This window comes from Podarcis pityusensis, assembly GCF_964106645.2.
Source record: "Podarcis pityusensis genome assembly, chromosome: 6".
Lineage (NCBI taxonomy): Eukaryota > Metazoa > Chordata > Lepidosauria > Squamata > Lacertidae > Podarcis > Podarcis pityusensis.
The window spans coordinates 89,699,359-89,719,446 of record NC_138030.1 but is presented as its reverse complement, the minus strand read 5'-3'; the positions used below and the strand labels follow the sequence as shown (position 1 = coordinate 89,719,446).

The 20,088-nt window shown below is 42.5% G+C and overlaps 1 protein-coding gene across 2 annotated transcripts; it reads right to left on the bottom strand.

Annotated features, from left to right (window-relative positions):
• Positions 1 to 5,536: 5,536 nt before the first annotated feature.
• RGS13 (regulator of G protein signaling 13) lies at positions 5,537 to 19,853 on the bottom strand. Of its 2 annotated transcripts, none has more exons than XM_081012363.1 (5): positions 19,516 to 19,853; positions 13,509 to 13,577; positions 8,898 to 8,959; positions 8,065 to 8,231; positions 5,537 to 6,153 (listed from the first exon to the last, which is right to left on the bottom strand). In XM_081012363.1, exons 2-5 carry the CDS (start codon positions 13,571 to 13,573, stop codon positions 5,944 to 5,946), a joined length of 504 nt encoding a protein of 167 aa, XP_080868489.1. In that variant the 5' UTR covers positions 13,574 to 13,577; positions 19,516 to 19,853; the 3' UTR covers positions 5,537 to 5,943. The 2 variants fall into 2 exon arrangements, with proteins under 2 accessions (XP_080868489.1, XP_080868490.1); XM_081012364.1 differs by lacking the exon at positions 19,516 to 19,853 and adding an exon at positions 16,444 to 16,465.
• Between the last annotated feature and the right edge of the window lie 235 nt (positions 19,854 to 20,088).

Sequence of the window (20,088 nt, the reverse complement as noted above, 5' to 3'; positions counted from 1 at the left end):
GGATTTCCAGTAAGAGGCAAAACATCATATTTCCATTGCAAATGACACAACTGTATAAATGTCGAATAAACAGCAACTGTCTGAACTCCTTGGCCATTTCCAGAGAGCAGAATCCTGTAAGATTCAGAGATACCTATGATACTCTAATAACTCAGCTTGTGGTGAATGGATTGCTAAATAGGTGTCACATCCTGCATTTTAAAACACACTTGCAAGGAAGTAAATCCCATTGAACTCAGTGAGGTTTACTTCCAAGTAGCCATGTTTAGGATTGGGCTGTTTAAAGACAGGTAAACATAAGGGAGGCATTATGATTCATGTCCATACTTAATGCCAGCTGTTTCCTGTAAATTTTAGAAATCCTTAACTCCTTCCCTTACACCCACTCCCTACAGTCAGCGCAAACTGTAAATGGACGTAACTGGCACTGACATGTTTGCAGAGTAAGTTGAGAAAAGGGTATGGAAGTAAAGAGGAGATTGAGACATAGCTGTCAACTTTTCCCTTTTCTTGCAAGGAATCCTATTTGGAATAAGGGAATTTCCCTTTAAAAAGGAAACATTGACAGCTATGGACTGAGAGGAGAAATGAGAGCAGTCCTCAAATATCTGAAAGGCTGTCACATGGAGGATGGCGCAAGCTTGTCTTCTCCAGCTCTGGAAGCTAGAACCCAAACCAATGGATTCAAGTTACAAGAAAGGAGATTCCAACCAAAGACCAGGAACACTTTTTGACAGTAAGAGCTGTTCAACAGTGGAATGGGCTCCATTGGGAGGTTGTGGACTCTCCTTCAGTGGAAGTTTTCAAGCAGAGGTTGAATGGCCATCTGTCATGGATGCTTTGGTTGAGATTTCTGTATTGCAGGGAGCTTAATTAGATGACCCTTGGGGTCCCTTCCAACTCTGGAGTGCCTGTGGTACTCTAGAACAGGCATAGGCAAACTCAGCCCTCCAGATGTTTTGGGACTACAACTCCCATTATCCCTAGCTAACAGGACCAGAGGACAGGGATGATGGGAGTTGTAGTCCCAAAACATCTGGAGGCCCAGTTTGCCTATGCCTGCTCTAGAAGTTGGGGTAAAAACTCCTAACCTCACAAATGCTGGTGGTGACTGATGAGGAAGGGGATATTTGGGTTATGGTGAAGAAAATATTGATCCAATGTGCAGCAGCTGTGACAAGAGTTGGAGTCCAATGACACCTGAAGTGCCACAGGTTTTCCATCCCTGTAATACAGATTGCTCTGCCTGTGTAGTGGTTCTTAACATAAGACCATTAAAATAACTCGCTTTTAAAAGTCTTAGTGGCCCTTTCTACATTCAGGTTTGCACAAGTAGCCAGTGAGTAAAATTTTAGACAGTTTTTACTCAAATGAGCAGTGTTCCATCCCTTCTGTTCAGGAGTTCATTTCCTTCCTCATAGTCTTTCTCTTTCCACAGATGGAAATCAATTACATAATGTCATTGCCACCAGATATAGAGACAGGAGGTACCCCCGTACACACAAGTCACAGTTTCAAAGCTATAAAACATGTTTCTCATAAACAGAAGGAGGATCCAACAAAATAAAATTTAATTGGCAAGAGGAAAATCCTTGTTCTAGTACAGCAATTAGCAATGTGGGTGAGCAACCCTGGATGGTAAGTGGGGGTGGGATGCCAGGATATCCACAATACTAACCAGCAACAGCAGAGTGCAAACAGATCTCTTATTCCAAATTAATTTAGATACATGTTCCTCCTCCTGGTGTCTGGCTAATCAGCTATGTGAAGTGACTGCTACTATGAGTCATTGCACAAACCTGCTCCCCTCTTCTGGCTAAGGTTTAATGAACTGCTTTCGTTTTTCATCTGCCTTATTAAGTCAAAAGTGAAATTGGATACAAATGATGTGGTGGCTCAAATTAAGCGTAATAAAGCCCATCTGACCGAGAACTTTCGGATGGATTCCCTGCTTGTTTTCATTTGGGCCATTTCTTTGACCACTTGCAGTGAAAATGCAGATTGTCTGAAGGTGAAGCTGTTCTCGCTACATTTAGAGCAGAACAGCACACACACACGCGCGCACACACACACACACACACACACACACACACACACCACCTGCCCTTAGTTCAAGTGCATATTTTCAATTCTTGGGGTGAGCTTTGAAGTGTCAATTCTGCATGTTGAAATAAAATAAAAATAAATTGTCCAGTAGCACCTTAGAGACCAACTAAGCTTTCATGTGCACGCACACTTCTTCAGATACAGAAGTTACAAGACCCTTATATATAGTAGGGTGGGGTGGGGTGGGTTTTTCTCAGGAGGGTAGTAGGAGATGGGTGATTGACTCAATGGGTATGGTAAACCTGTTGACAACTGTTGACGACTGCAACTAGTCCTGCAGGGAAAAGCAGTGTATCTGAAGACGTGTGCATGCACACGAAAGCTCATACCAATAACTAACTTAGTTGGTCTCTAAGGTGCTACTGAAAGGATTTTTTAAAAAATTGTTTATTTTATTTTGTTTCGACTATGGCAGACCAACACGGCTACCTACCTGTAACAGGAAAAAGCAAGGGATAGTATGCAGATGATTAGCATATGTAATGAGACAGGAATCCAATATCCAATATATTAAGACCAGGTCTCTCCATAGTTTTCAGTTTAGTGATAAGTTGTAATTCAGCAACTTCTCTTTCAAGTCTGTTTCTGATATTCTTTTGTAAATAAGACAGCTACTTTGAGATCCTGTATTGAATGTCCTGGGAGATTGAAGTGTTCTCCTACTGGCTTCTCTGTCTTGTGATTCCTGATGTCAGATTTATGTCCATTTATCCTACCTGAATTCTGCATGTTGGTAGCATGATTCCATTAGAACGAGGCATGGGGAAGCTGGCAACGAGAGAGACTAACTGACTAGCATAACCAAAATGTAGACTCATTAGGCTTGTATTCAGGTATTATATCTCACAAGATTAGATGTGCATGAGGGGGGACAACGTTACTGGTCCCTTGCAGCCATGCTCCCTGACAGCCTCCACCCATGCGTTCCATGAAGAGGGGAGCTTGTTCAATCTGTGTAAGCTCCTTGTGTGATTTAGAACCCTGTTTGTGTTCTAGAACCCTGCAAGGTTCTAAATCAAATGTGGAACCTACAGCTGTAGAGCACCCTTCCCTCTTCAGACCACCTCCCACTAATATATGGATAATATAGGGCTGCGGAGGCAGCAGGAGACACCACAGTAGGGCATTATTTGGACATCTTTCCCTAGTTGGAGACTCTTATTTATTCTGTAGGCCAAGGATGGAGAACTTTTGGCCCTCTAGATCAGGCAAAGGCACCATCCCTGACCACTGGTCCTGTTAGCTAGGGATGATGGGAGCTGTAGTCCCAAAACATCTAGAGGGCTGAGTTTGTCTGTACCTGCTCTAGATATTGTTGGAATTCAACTCAAATCAGTCCCAGCCAGCATGGCCAATAGGACAGGGATGAAGAGAGCTGATGTCCTTTAACATCCAGAGGATCACAGGTCCTCAATTTATGCTTCAGACTGGTGTTTCACAAGATAGAAACTCTTGAGGTTTTCTTCAAAGTAAAAGGGGGAAGAGGATATGGATTGGCCATGCCCATGGCAGCAATTGTGGCATTATTTTACCGGATGCTTAAGACCTCTAGTAACCCTAAGAATCTTGACTTACTGTATATGATTGTCCAACCATAACTAAGCGAAAGTTTTATCTACATCAGCATGAGTTTTCTTTTTTCTTTTTTTAAAAAAGGTTTATAGAGAAAAATACAAAACTTAATATCTTTCCCCCTTTTTTATCCAACTAAGACTTTAGATACAATAAACAAATAAAAAGGAGGGGGGAAGGGATAAAGAAAAAAGAAATGATGAAAAAAGAGTTCACAAGAGAAAAGACGTTAAAAGAGAAAGATAGAAAAATAAGATTCAGAAAGTAAAGAACTTCCCATTCTTCTTCTGTCTGCTATATAAAAACAATATTCACTTTGTCCACCCAGCAAAGCCACTTTCTATAAGCAAATATTATCTTCAATTCTCAAATCCAAATATCATTATTTCTTTTTCTTTTTCATGCAACAATCTTATGATAGGTTTCCAATTGTTAACAAATGTCAACAATGACTTTTCTCTGATCAAACATGTCAATTTTGCCATCTCAGCTAAGTCCATTTTAACCGCCATTCTTTCTTTGTTATCAGCATGAGTTTTTGATGTTCGCTCCTTTATATACCTGCACATATTTGTGGTGTTGCTGTTCCGTTCCATTCTCCTTGAGGAAATATTTCCCTTGTTTCAGTATTAATCACTATTTACCTCGGGCACATTCAGAAACTCTTTCATGGCAATTTGCCTCAATACACCTTTCACCTATGATACTTCTAAGAAGGCAGTGCCATTAAATAAGGAAGAAGTACCCATTGCCTTTGTGACACTGCCAAGTATTTCTTCTCTGGCAATTGTCAGGCATCTCTGCTTGTCTCAGTATAAACATATGGCAGTGAGTGAATCAGTGCTTGAAATATGGCAGAAAGGTAGAGGGAAACCTTATTTGATTATGTTGTATTTATAAAAGCATTTATATACCAACCTCTCATAAAATATCAGGGCGGTGTACAGCAATATAAAAACATAAAATACCCTTCAAAGCAGTACAGAGCAATAATAAAAATGACTGGGTACACAATGAAAAAACTAAGCAGATGCAGAGCCTGTTGTCATAGAGATGAAAGTCAATATTCTGCTGGAAGAGCTTTCCACAGAATGGGACCAATCATCACTTCTGGTTGAGTCACCTGGGGCTCTGTCACATGGGGGAGAAATAACAGCCCTCCAGATGATCTTAGTGCTCAGGCTAGAATATAAGGGCTTCGGAGGTCCTTAAGGTATCCTGGACCCAAGTTGTTCAGGGCTATGTACCTCAATGCAAGAGCCTTGAACCAGGACTAGTAGCATATGGGCAGTCAGTGTAGATCAGGCTTCCTCAAACTCAGCCCTCCAGATGTTTTTGGCCTACAACTCCCACGATCCCTAGCTAGCAGGACCAGTGGTCAGGGATGATGGGAATTGTAGTCTCAAAACATCTGGAGAGCTGAGTTTGAGGAAGCCTGGTGTAGATGTTTTAACAGAGGCGTCACATGCTGCTGGCCCTCTAGCCCCATGAAATCCACATCCATCTCCTGACTCTCCCAAATTTTAGTCCCCCAAACTCTAGCTAGGTGAGTGGCCATTGCAAATATATAAGCAAACAGTGGCATACACATTCCAGGCCAAAAATTGAAGCACTGGGGCAGCAGCTACTGTATATTAATCAGGGACAGCAACTCACAGGGGCTGAGCCCTTTTGCCCACCCCCTATATTTTGGGGAGGGGGTTGCCCCCAATGTCCCAAAAAATCGGGGGGGGGGGAGAGGGCCAAGCGTGGAGCCAAGTACAGTGTGGCTTCAGTGACCAGTTCCTTCTCCTCCTCCTGCCGCTTAGGGGAAGGGGGGGTCAAAGCAGCCCCCTGCTGGTGGCATAGCAAGAGGAAGAGGAAGATAAGGAGCTGCCAGTCACTGAAGCCACACTGCCACTGTGTTTGACTCTGGCTTTGGCTCTTCCCAAAATACTGACATCAGGCATGCAACGTCCCCCGCCCCCAGACCTTGCATGCTGGTGCCTCTGTTACTAAGTGTCAAAGTGAAATTGGGTTGGTTTGTTCAGAGAGACTATGATTATTCCAAAGTTGCTGCCCCCCCTGTGAAATATAAACAAATCACGCTGCTACTGACATTATTTTTTACATTTGATTTGTATGGTTCAGTTCAACATTACCTGTGCTAAGTTAAAACATGACAAGATTTATCTGTGTTGCATGTATGTTCCGTTAGTGTCTTGATTTTCTCTTGTTTATGATAAGGCTCAAAAACAGATGGTGAAAATGGCCGCTTCCGAGTTCTCATTCTCCCTCTTTCATAGACACTGGTGGTTTCTGTCTGGTTGAAAGTGTAAGGAAAAGGTTCCGATAGATTTCTGAACCAAGAAACCTCGGGTAGGAATCTCTTTCCATGTGCAAGTAAACAATTTTCTGGGCTTCATTGAAACAGGACTGCGTTGCTTCTTGAATGTTTTTGATAACAGCTTCTCTTGCTTGACTATCCATGTTAATCTGAAAAAGAGAGTAAAAAGGTAAAGGTAAAGGGACCCCTGACCATTAGGTCCAGTCATGGACGACTCTGGGGTTGAGACACTCATCTCGCTTTATTGGCCGAGGAGCCGGCGTACAGCTTCCGGGTCATGTGGTCAGCATGACTAAGCCATTTCTGGTGAACCAGAGCAGCGCACGGAAACGCCGTTTACCTTCCCGCCGGAGCGGTATCTACTTATCTACTTGCACTTTGATGTGCTTTCAAACTGCTAGGTTGGCAGGAGCAGGGACCGAGCAACGGGAGCTCACCCCGTCGCGGGGATATAGATAGATAGATTAAAAATATAGTATTGACACCCATTTGGAATTGAAATGGATTTTTCATGTTTGGGTCACCTTTGCATAATATGCTTATTATGAAAGCAGTCTGTCCTTCCCCAACTTTTTGTGTGTGTAACAATGTCATGAGGCTTTCCTTCCAAGAAGCAAATCCTAATGGAAAACAGGACCTTTCACATGAACATGAAGCCACAGATGTCATATTCACCACTGAAGGATTTCATCAAGATGTTCCCCTACTGTTACTTTTGTCACTTCAGTGACCTATATTTCAAGCCCATGTTTAAGCTCTTTAAAACAGTACATGATGAATTAATTAATTGCCTTCTACAAAAACATCTCCAGATGATCTACAATAAAAATACCAAAAAAGCTAAACACGCAAACAAAAGAACAGGTTTAGTGGGGGGATACACTATCCTATCACCAGTGATGTAGTAAGAGTCTCTCACATTGCTCTGTTGGCGCTGAAACCTGCCAACAGAGTGCCCCCAAAGGCACACTCCTCTATTGTCTCCTGAGGCAGACAGATGCCAACCAACCATCCACTAGTCCAGTTGGGTTTTATACATGGAACTGGGAGGGGCACCATTGTCACTGCAGGCAGCAAAATGTCTTTGGCTGGCTCTGTTTCTAAGTTCTGTTCACATGTGGATGCTCATCTAAAGGGCAGCAGTGGAACACTTATGAACAAGGATCTCAGTGTGTTCTGCTTGGTTCATGAGCACCTTGAGTCCTCTTCAGCAGGCAGATGTGATATTGCCAATCTGCCAGTTAGGCAGGTCTCATTTCAAATGAAAGCCTGGAACTAGTTGACGTGGCTGTTTCACTATTCCATTGTTTATACCAGGTTTCCTTGGCCTCGGCCCTCCAGATGTTTTGAGACTACAATTCCCATCATCCCTGACCACTGGTCCTACTAGTTAGGGATCATGGGAGTTGTAGGCCAAAAACATCTGGAGGGCTGAGGTTGAGGAAGCCTGGTTTATACCTTGTAAGCTCCTCCTCTCCTCTTCTCCTGCCCCAAGCTCAGAAAAAGAGCACCAAACAATGACCCTGCCTTGGATTTCATGGAAAGACTGACACTCTCAGCCTGGGAAACAGGCTGCTATGAGCACACCTTTAGTGTGAAGTTCTGTTACTTGGGTTTTACTTGGGTTTCTGTGTCTGAAATTTAGAGAGTGGCATGGAAGATTTAAGAGCAGAAGGAGTCTCTGAGAAGTTAATGTTTCTCCATTATAACAAGACTACTGAGGATGCAAAAGAGGCATAAATTTATTGCCTGTGCTACTACAATTCCAGGTTATGGTGTGAAGGCTCAAGAGATCACCATCCCCTTGCGGATGCTAAGGAGGTCTGGATGTATTGACTATCTGGGAATCACTTTGGGTTCTCTGATAGAAGAAAGGTAGGATATAACTATAAGAAAAATAAAACAAAATAAGGTCCCCATCTTTAGCTTTCAATTGCCTGAAGAGATATCTGAGATTATTATATAATAATTTTTGGAGACTTCACTATTTAATTTGCATAGATAACCAGCACCAAACCCAAAACAGACTTTCTGTATTCCTCTCCAGATCATTAACTTACCTCCCTCGGAGCCTGAGGCTGTATATATTCCTTGAAAAGTTTCTGTGCCATCGAGATTCTTTTCCTCTGAGATACAATCTTCTTATACTTTTCACAAGCAAACCAGAATTCAATGTTCTCATCGCTGTATTCAGTCTTCAGGTAGGTTTTGTAGACAATAGGCCCATCTGAAAATTAGGTGGGGTCACTCGGTGTGGTAACAGTGCATACCCTCCAATGTGTTGAGTGCCAAAACTGGGATACACATCTTCCAAGCTGTGCTCTCATGTGAGTCATTTGACCTGTGCAAGATCACGGAGCACAAAAATTCTCTTTCTTGGGGCCATGCTGTTGTAGACTATCGGTACCATGTTATACTGCTGCTGAAAGGACTGCACTGGTGGTCAGTTAACTACCAGGCTAAGTTCAAGGTGTGGTACTGATGTACAAAGTCCTACACAGTATAGCTTGGGACCCAAATATCTCCATGATCATGTCATCCCTTATATAGCCAAATGATCACTGCACTTTGCAGGAAAGGCATTCATGCTTTTAACATTGTTTTTACATGTGCAATTTTAAAAATGCAGGTTTTTAAAATATATATATATTCTGAAACAGCTTCTCAATGCTTCCTCAGAAATGATTAATAAAATACTCATTTTTAATGCAGACATACATTATCTCATATGTTTTCCTTTAAAATGGGCATTTTGCATGCATTTTTATGTAAAACATGGGAAGTGGGGTGTTGTGCACAGTTTTTGAACCAAAATTGCATTGCAAAATTTACACACACAAACAGATCCCCACACTTACTTAGTGTTCTGGTTAAAAATCACATGATAACTCACATTTAGTAGCCATTAGTTTTTCAAAAGACTGAGACCACTGCAGCACTTCCTCCAGACTTACTCTGTGAGAAATAAGGGAAATGAAAACCATGTGTTTAGAATAGCAAATAACTACAGCGCTGTGGTCTAAACCACTGAGCCTAGGGCTTGCCGATCAGAAGGTTGGCGGTTCAAATCCCCGCGACGGGGTGAGCTCCTATTGTTCAGTCCCAGCTCCTGCCCACCTAGCAGTTCGAAAGCATGAAGTGCAAGCAGATAAATAGGTACCGCTCCAGCGGGAAGGTAAACGGTGTTTCCGTGCACTGCTCTGGTTCGCCAGAAGCGGCTTAGTCATGCTGGCCACATGACCCGGAAAAACACCGGCTCCCTAGGCCAATAAAGCAAGATGAGCGCCGCAACCCCAGAGTCGGACACGACTGGACCTAACAGTCAGGGGTACCTTTACCTTTACAGCGGCCAGCTAGAACAAAAGGACCTTGTGCACCTTTAATCATTCTGTAGAAGAGGTAATTCTCTTGCCTTGAAAGGTGAGGAACCCCTACCTGAAAAATGAAGGTCTTAAGGATCTATTCTGTTCTGAGCTGGTTAGTTAAAAATGTGAAGTGTTGTGCCTTCTAAAAGGAAACTGGACTTCAACCATGCAATTCTTTCCCCCATTATTCTTCGGCCTGAGTTCCCAGAGTTCTGGTGCTTAATCCCAGGTAAATGTGTGTAGGATTGCAGCTATGGATGGACAAATCTGTCAATTTTGGTTTCTAATTTTTTGAATCTTAAACCCAATTCTTTGTATTTTCACCTCCTTTTACATTTTTTTAAGTCCTCATGAAAATTCATTAGCATTTTAGAGTGAAGTTTTCCTAATACACGTTTTTCTCCTACACATTTTTTTGTATGAAATTTCCCTACTATAAGTTTGCAAAGCAATTTCCCCTTAGACAGTGCATTTTTGTATGTTTATGTTACTCTTGAGTGAATATGCATTTTTTGCAAGCAATTTCTCCCTATTTGATGCATGTTTGCATGTTATTTTTTCAAATTAATGTATGCATTTTTCTGCATGTTACTGGGCTGGAGCACTGCAAAATTCTGAGAAGCGTGAATTTTGAAGACGGACTATGTTGAGGCTTGCATTTTGTTTCAGAAAGTATGAATTGGGTAGGTTCACCATTAAATGTGAACTGAAATGAATTTCTCCTGTACCCCCAATTTTGAAGATCTTGCATTAAAGAAACAAAATGGAGTAGCCATCCTGGACCACCTAAAAGTTAGAGGACAATTTTCTTCATCCCCACTTGGCCTGACATCAGTTCCACATGCTTACCAAAGCCACTTAATTATTACAAAGTTCATTCCTAATCCATTCTTGATTAAAAGCAAAATTGGCCTTTGTACACTGAACCCAAACAAAAGATTCATAAACTTGCCTTGCACAACAGCTGTTTGCAGGATTTTACAGCATTGGTGATTTATAACCATCACTGTTATTTGCCTTTGGGCATTTTTAGCTTACCCTAGCAAAGTGTCTGGGTCGTTTCTGTGTGTGTTAGCAATAAGAAGATTCCCCCGTTGATAAAAAATACATTCTATTCTTTGTTTGGTTGGTGCCTTGAACCACCACACTCCTCCTACTGTTTTTGCAACCTGGGATAGCTCAGTCGGTAGAGCGTGAGACTTTTAATCACACGGTTGTGGGTTTGAGCCCCACATTGAACAAAAGATTCCTGCATTTCATGGTCCTTTCCAATTCTACAATTCTATGATATATAAAACACCAGCAAAACTCCATGTCATGTGACTTTGCTCCAGCCCTTCACCTGCTATTTTGTACCATCCTAGGCATAGTATTAGGGATGCGGGTGGCGCTGTGGGTTAAACCACAGAGCCTAGGACTTGCCGATCAAAAGGTCAGCAGTTCGAATCCCCACGACGGGGTGAGCTCCCGTTGCTCGGTCCCTGCTCCTGCCAACCTAGCAATTCGAAAGCACATCAAAGTGCAAGTAGATAAATAGGTACCGCTCCGGTGGGAAGGTAAATGGCGTTTCCGTGTGCTGCTCTGGTTCGCCAGAAGCGGCTTGGTCATGCTGGCCACATGACCCTGAAACTGTACGTCGGCTCCCTCAGCCAGTAAAGTGGATGAGCGCCGCAACCCCAGAGTCGGTCACGACTGGACCTAATGGTCAGGGGTCCCTTTACCTTTACCTAGGCATAGTATTATATTTGCTAGTGGACTTGTAGTGGCTGGGGAACTTCCTTTGTCAGGCAGAATGTGGGTAAATTGGGTACAAAGGCTGGTAAAAGCAGTGGTGCTCTTGGGTGTTTCAAATTTCAGTGGCGCTTGGTATGGCATCCCTCCCCACCTCTTGCCTTCCATTTGGCTCATATGTCATGGCTGCGACAACTTGATGGCACCCCCTCAGCTTGGTGTCCAGTGCAGTTGAAACGAGTCACGCTGCCCTAAATCCACCTCTGACCTAAAAGTTATGAAATTAGATGAAAATCTCCCTTGAGAGTTTGGAATAGGAGATGTGCTTGCATGGGCATAGCCAGGGGGGCAGGGAGGGGCAGTTGCCCCCCTAAATCAACAAAAATCAATAACAATAAATAAAAATACATAGCAAACTAAGGTTCTGTCCCCCTAACAAAAATCCTGACTATGCCCATGTTTGCTTGCCCATGCGTGTTTGCAGCTGCTGAGGAGCCCAGTTTTATATAGATTAAGGTAAAGGTAAAGGTACCCCTGCCCGTCAGGGCCAGTCGTGACCGACTCTAGGGTTGCGCGCTCATCTTGCTCAAGAGGCCGGGAGCCGGCGCTGTCCAAAGACACTTCCCGGTCACGTGGCCAGCGTGACGAAGCTGCATCTGGCAAGCCAGCACCAGCGCTGCACACGGAAAAGCCATTTACCTTCCTGCTAGAAAGCGGTCCTTATTTATCTACTTGCACTTAGGGGTACTTTCGAACTGCTAGGTGGGCAGGAGCTGGGACCAAACGACGGGAACTCACCCCGCCGCGGGGATTCGAACTGCTGACCTTTCGATCAGCAAGTCTTAGGCTCTGTGGTTTAACCCACAGCGCCACCCGCGTCCCTTATATAGATTAGTTTATGCCATAAATTTCTGACAATATTTTACTTTTATTTTATATTTTGAATGCAGTTTCTCCAAGCTCAAACTTATGAAAGCCCACACACGCTCAACAATGTTGCAAAACCCTTGAAACTTCTAAATTAATTTTGACTTGCAAGAATAAGTTATGCAGCAATCTCTGATTGCCTGTCTCAAATATAAAAGGAACAGTTTTGGCACGCACATCACTTTGAATAACCTTGCGAACTGTGATGTTAACACTTAAATCTCATAAAAGTTTCAATAGAGGATTGGAGTGATCATTATGTGAATTTGCTGATGCTCGACCTGAAGGAATTAGTGACAAAATTTGCAAAGGAAAAGGTGCAGCAATTGAGATTTTGATGCATCTGATATGGAAACTTAAAACCCCGCCAAAAAACCCATTTATTCAAAAGTTACCATGCAGCTTTCTCCACTACCATAATATCACAGAATAATCACTCCAATCCACTCCAGTACAGTGGTACCGCGGGTTACAGACACTTCAGGTTACAGACGCTTCAGGTTACAGACTCCGCTAACTCAGAAATAGTATCTTGGGTTAAGAACTTTGCTTCAGGATGAGAACAGAAATCGTGCAGCAACGGTGCGGCGGCAGCGGGAGGCCCCTTTACCTAAAGTGGTACCTCAGGTTAAGAACAGTTTCAGGGTAAGAACGGATCTCCAGAACGAATGAAGTTCTTAACCCGAGGTACCACTGTACAATCAGAGATTGTTGCATTACTTATTCTTGCAGGTTAAAATCAATATAGAAGTTTCAAGTGTTGCAACGCTAGGTGGCAGCCATGCGGTAGCAGCCCATGTGGTGTGGTTTTCCTCTGTGGGCAGGGTGGCAGCAAGGTTAAAGCTGTGCAGGCAAATCAGCAGGTCTCATGAGCCTTGCAGAGACATCCTGGCAGGTCTGGTCTGAGACTTTCACGGCCTCTGCAAGCTGTTTCCAGACATCAGTTTCCTGTTGGCTCTTGGAAACTGTATCTTGTCTTGATAGCATGTGCTACTGAAATCATCGCTCCAATCTAGGCACTTCAATTATTTCTTTTGGTAAGCTACTTTGTAATAGCTGTGACAAGTCAGTTGTGAATGTAACAATGTGACTTATATTAGGCATGGCTGTTTCCCCCCATTGGTTTCAAAGTTACAGCTAATTTTAGGAAGATTTATAGGGCAGCAATTGTTCAGCCGCTTACGTGCAAGCAGACCTGTCTAGGATTACATTGTTGGCCTTTTTACATTTAATAAATAAATGAAATAATAATGAGCAAAGTCTTTTACTTAAAAAATTACACACACACACTCCCCCAAAGTAGTTTTTTAGCATAGGATCACAAAATGCTACTTCCCAAAGTCTTGATTATTTCAATGGGATGCTTACAACTCTCTTTGAAATCAATCGAATTTAAAAGTAGAAGAGACTAACAAAAATCAGAACAACTATAGTTCTCTGTATTCTATCAATGTGTCCCCCCCCCCCCATATTGCACTTACTTTGAGGTGATTCCATTTGTGCCATCTCTGAAGATGTTGCAGAGCCAACAGATTTGGGGACTCATTATCCTAGTTGAAGAAAATAGGTATACGTAAGCACTTCTGCATTCTGTATTATTACAGTTACCATTCCTCCATTCCAGTTTTAGGGAAGGGATCTCCTGCACAATGGGGTTGACATTGCCAGTCTTCATGTCATGTTTGCAGACATCTTTGTTGGCAGAGTTTGGCTTGGTGCCTGAAGCCAGCTCCCTGTATCCCTGGGGATACTGCCATCTTCCATTCTGTAGACATGACCAATACTCTGAGGTACAATGCTCTGAAAAGCACCATGCATATTGGCAGCATAGTAGTAGTAACTGTAGTACTAATGCACAATACTCAGCCAGGTATATTTTAAGGGCATGAGGATGGCATATTCTTCGTGGTGAAAGTCTTTATTCAATGCTTAAGAATAAAAAATATACCAAATCAATTAAATATTACTTTCAGATGGAGACATCTTAATGCATCTTCATTTTTATCCAACAATATATTAGTGGATCTTGCAACATAAAGTTTCCAATAAATCTTTATTTCTCTTAGCAACATTAAAGGTTCCAAGTAACCCCTTTTCTCTTTGAGCGTAATTTTTTTTTTTTTTTGCAGTTATTTGTCATATTATATCTATAAGTTCTTCATAAAATGCCCATATTAAGAATCTGTTTGGTTATGGATTTTCTTGCACCTTGTTAAAATGGAGCATTTCTCAGTAAATCAGACTTCCTTCCCTAGTCCTGATGATTGTTGTTGTTTAGTCGTTTAGTTGTGTCCGACTCTTCATGACCCCATGGACCAGAGCACACCAGGCACTCCTGCCTTCCACTGCCTCCCGCAGTTTGGTCAGACTCATGTTTGTGGCTTCGAGAACACTGTCCAACCATCTCATCCTCTGTCGTCCCCTTCTCCTTGTGCCCTCCATCTTTCCCAACATCTGGGTCTTTTCCAGGGAGTCTTCTCTTCTCATGAGGTGGCCAAAGTATTGGAGCCTCAGCTTCATGATCTGTCCTTCCAGTGAGCACTCAGGGCTGATTTCCTTAAGAATGGATGCGTTTGATCTTCTTGCAGTCCATGGGACTCTCAAGAGTCTCCTCCAGCACCAGAATTCAAAAGCATCAATTCTTCGGTGATCAGCCTTCTTTATGGTCCAGCTCTCACTTCCATACATCACTACTGGGAAAACCATGGCTTTAACTATGCGGACCTTTGTTGGCAAGGTGGTGTCTCTGCTTTTTAAGATGCTGTCTAGGTTTGCCATCGCCTTTCTCCCAAGGAGCAGGAGTCTTTTAATTTCGTGACTGCTGTCACCGATGATACTTGTTCATTTTTTCATATAAGCCATAGCTGAAACACCCAACATATAAAGTGGACAAACTCACAATAAAATCTTAGGATGACATGTCATTGGTGTATAAACTGCTAGATGACATTCTGCCCACAACACATAGTTATGTATATTTTGTGTTGCAAATTTATTTCTAATCTTTGGCACTGCCAGTGTCAATAGAACTACTTTGTAAAGGCAATTTCCCAATCAAAACGATAACATGTTTTCACAGAGGCTCTTCTTCTACAACCGATGCCAAAAATCATTGCCCTGGCAAGTCATATTATAGACAGATAATGAGATAAATCCTCTATCTTCTGAAAGCAAAAGCAGAGAGTTGCATCTCCCTCTCAAACGAAAGCTGCTTAGTTGGTGCACATCTGTTGCCGTATTATAATCATATTTTAGAAGAAAATGCTATCGAGACAGTCTCATATTATTGATGCAGTCAGTGATCTAGCCAGCCAGCCAGGTCTTTGTCCAGGATACTCCATTCCATCCTGCTTCCTCCCAGTTTTCCCTTCCTCGCTCCTCAGGTACTGCTGTTTTGACTACATAAAGATCAACTCTCAGAGAACAAGTTTGTTGTTAGTATACAGGCTACCATCTCTAGTACAACTAAAGTTAGTTGGCTCCCAGTACATTTCCGAGCACAATTCAAAGCATTGGTGCTAACCTATAAAGCCCTAAACGGCCTCAGTCTGGTATACCTGAAGGAGCGTCTCCACTCCCATTGTTCAGCCTGGACACTGAGGTCCAGCTCCGAGAGCCTTCTGGCAGTTCCCTCACTGCGAAAATTAAAGTTACAGGGAACCAGGCAGAGGGCTTCTCAGTGGTGGCGCCCGCCCTGTGGAATGCCCTCCCATCCCATCAGATGCCAAGGAAATTAACAACTATCTGACTTTTAGAAGACATCTGAAGGCAGCCCTGTTTAGGGAAGCTTTTAATATCTGAAGGACTATTGTATTTTAATATTTTGTTGGAAGCTGCCCAGAATGGCTGGGGAAATCCAGCCAGATAGACAGGGTATAAATAAATTATTATTATTATTATTATTATTATTATTATTATTATTATTATTATACCTGAGTCCCACTGAACCCAGTGGAATGAGTCACCTGCAAAGTATTTATGTCTTAAAGTTTTCAGAAGAACTTATTAGCTTGATTATGACCCACAATATCTAAAGGCATGCCTAAAAACATTGCTCCCCTCTTTGTTTTGCTTATATTAGACCTGCGAATGTGGGGAGGCAGCCTTCCTTCTGCAGAAGCAATAGGAGAAACCAACACTTCCACTGCCCCCTCGTGGACTATACCTACAATGCTCTCACCCTGTCCATGCTGCAGATAATTTTATCAGAAGATCAGGCTAAAAGTGGGAGAATGATGGGTCAATGAGTCAGTCAGCTATCCTTGGATAAAATGCTCCTTGAGATGCAAACATGGTTTTAGATACTGATGATGATGATGATGATGATGATGATAATATGCAGATTGGGTAGGTCCAGCTTTAAATGTGAACTGAATTGAATCCCCACCACCACCACATCCCTTGTGCCAACTTCACCTCAGGCCACAAAATGTCTTGGGCTGGCCCTCCTTTAAAATTTGGGTACTCTAAACACTCCCAGGCAGGCCTGCCAGACTCCAGAGAAACAGTCCATTGCCACTGTGCGTTCTTTGCTTCACTGTGAGGGGCTATCCAGTGGTGTAAAGTGAAACAACTTTGCTCCTTATTCAAGAGAGCAGGAATGAAGGCACCAATAGCAGAGATAAAACGAGAGCTGTAACGTCCAAGGTGCCCGAGAATAATGCTTCACAGAAGGAGGGGAGCACTTAGATGCCCAATCCTACGCTCTCAACTGTGCTTGGTAGTTTTTGTTTTCACTTGACACTCTGGAGGATTCAGGTGAAATCAGACTTCATGCTGAAGTGAGTGGAACATATTTCTTTCTCGCACAGTGTATGAAGAACGCTCCACCTTAAAGACAGACCAGTTGCCTCCTGGAACATAAAGCTCCTGGAACAAACAAAAAAGTGTTAAGCAAATATCTATGGCTCTAGGAGGTGCTGGGAGAACAAAGGGCCTATTTGTGCACTGTGAAAGGTGTGCCCCTTTCCTTTTTTCAGGCAAGCCCTTTTGATAATAAAGGCCTGGAGGCCATCTGTTTGGTTTTGCATCACTGTTTAGTGTTCCCACAAGGGTTAGATTGGGTCGTCCAGGAGAATTTAACCCCAGTTTATAGGAACTCCTAGGGGTCATGGGGGCTTTGAGAGGGCCAGGCCCCCACAAAGTTGATGGGCATTCCCATTCAAATGGAGTGTGCGGGCGCTGCATCATGTGATCAAATATGTGGGGCTTACCTGCCCCCCTATTTTACTCAGGTTGGCACCCCTGCCCCAATTTGAGTTAGGCATGCAAAAGTCTCTTTTGCCCAGGGTTTCCCAGGCTTCTGAGAACTGACACACACCAAGACCCATGTCACTCTTACAAGTTCTTCAAAGTTTTACCTTAAGAATGTAGGATATCAGGGATTCCAAAATTACCCACCTGAATTACCCTCTGTCTGTTGCGTTAGCTACAGTACTGGGTGTGCTTCCTGACGAGAATATGGTAAGCCCAGAGTTCATGACTTATGCAGAGATACAACAGGCAGACTCCTTTGAGGGCAAGTAATTCTGTTGCATCTCTGCTTTGGGTTCCAGCCACACATGATCTAGAGACATGACATACTTTCTGTAGAGTCTGATTGGAAGCTAGCTGGGTGCTATGCTATCTTGCCAGCAGGTGGTTTGCTGCCAAAATCCTGTAGAAGATATTCATTTTCTCTACCTTGTTTTGCAGTTGTGGGGAGGCAACTGTCTACAAGACTGAAGACAGATTCGTTCTCAGTTGTGTGGGTGGATGGGGAAGAAGAGGGACTGAAGTGTCAATAATCTGGTGCTCCTGCTGGTGTGTTTGCACCGCACTGACCTTGCCACCACTTCACCCCTTCTGCTAAGTGACAACGACCCACCTGTCAGGAAGCTGGTGTAGCATCTCTGCCCAGAAAAAGGCAATGCATTATCTGAAGCAGTAGCAGGCAGCCTCCTCTATGAAAAAGTACTTTGAGTTTGAATGCGATTCAGAAATAGTGTTTCGTCTTCGTACCAAGAGGTATTGCACAGCAGTGAGCTATTCATGTCCTGCTTGTGAACTTCCCAAAAGCATCTAGTTCACCATTGTACCAGTCAGGATGCTGGACTAGATAGGTTTTGGGGCCGTTCTATAGTCGTATGCTCTATAACTATTAAATAAATTTCTTGCACCATGCTAGGAGTTAGTCTCGTCACACCCTAGTGTCCTCTAGAGCATACTTTGATAATTACTACCTCAGGTTTCACAAGCTGTCATACCATGAGCTTCAGACACATAATCCAGCATGAAGCAAAACCAAGGCAGCCATATTGATGGTGGAATTTAGTGGCAATTTAGGAGTGAAATTCCATGATCCCAAGAAATTTTGCTACCTTCACCTGATTTTTCTTGACATTTTGTCTTCTGTCCTTCGGCCATTTCCACTAGTGAGAAGTAAGATGGTATATAAAGCATAGCAGGTTGGCCTTAGACTAGGGATGGATCAATTGGTCAATTTCAGGTTCTCTTAGTTGCTCATTTTTCCACTATTGACTTCACTTGACCATATTTCCACATCAGACCCCCCTTTTTAATAATTTTGACTGTTTGCCAGCATTTTACGTATGTCATTTTTCTTAATATACACATCTTTTTCTTCACAATGATATTCAACATGCCCATTTTTTTCCAAACAATTTCCCTTAATATAATGGATTTTTTTTGTATGTAATTTCCACTAATTCAGCTGAATGAAACTTGTGATATTTACATCTTTGAGATTTCAAACCTTATCTTCTCCATTGACCCACACACCTGAGAACAAATCTATTTTGTGTGCCTTCCCACAACTATAAAAGAAAGAAGAGAAAAAGAACTAACCTTTTCTACAGTATATCTTTATTAGACGTAGATGAGCCTATAATATATTTGTTAGCTGAGGACAAGTAGAAAGAACTCCACAACTTTTTTAAAGGGTATGAATGTTTCATTCCCATTATACAGAATTGGCACTTAAAGTTTTAGGCTGACCCCCATTTAATGATGATTACTACCTGGAGATAGATATTTGTATGGATAATTTTATGGAAAGGATGTTTGAAGGTATCAATTAACTGGTTTGTGAAGGAAGTAGTTTTAGAAATCTTGACTACTTGCTCCTTTTTTAAAGAAAAAAAACAACCAAAATTAAAAACCATAAAACAAAACCTCCCTCTGCCTAAGAAAGAGAGGCAAGTTTTTATTTAACGTTATTTATTTATAGGATTTATTTTCCACCCCGCATCATGAGTGAACCCAGGGCATATAACAACAACATAACAGACAGCATAACAATAAAACACAATTGAAGCATATCATTAACACATCCTCCAATTCTTTCCAAAATTCTCAAAACCCTATTCAGAGCAAATGAGATCAGTCCTCAGCTGGTGTCAGAAAATAGCCAAGATAGGCACCAGCTAGACTGCCAGATGGAAGGTGCTCAACAACTGGGGTGCCAGTGCTCAGAGATTGTGTACTCACCACAATATCCTCCAGGATTTGGGGGTTTTATTGGTTGTGGTTGTGGAGGAAATGATTTGCTTCTGTTTGAAATTTGACGGGCTCAAACTTCTTGCTGTTTTTAATGAGGTTTCTTCTGGTGGTGGCAACAGCAGGACTCAGAATGGAGGGATGTTTCTGAAGACCCCTCTGTTAAAGTGTTCCTCTTGCTTTTTCTTAAAGCACCCAGTTCTTTTCTTCTACAGCTGGAATGTCACAGCAGATAATGCTGTATATGGCAGAAGTTCTCGTGAGCTTACATGCAAACTTTGCTTGTGGTTAAGTGTGCAGTTTGTGTGTGTGTTTTAAAAAAAGAATGTTCCGTTGGCCTTCAATGAACCTTTGATAAGAGAATGCTTGTCCTGTCTCTCTCAGGAGATCTTTACTGATCAACCAAAGTGACTGAAGATGATTTAACTTTTGCATGAACGTTCGCATCCATTGTTAGACAAGGCCAGGATTTTGTGACTAATATTTTCCATCCCCTTTTAATCAAATGACACTTCCTTTTGTCATTCCTAGACTCTTGTATGAAAAGTGAATGGTGGTCAGAGA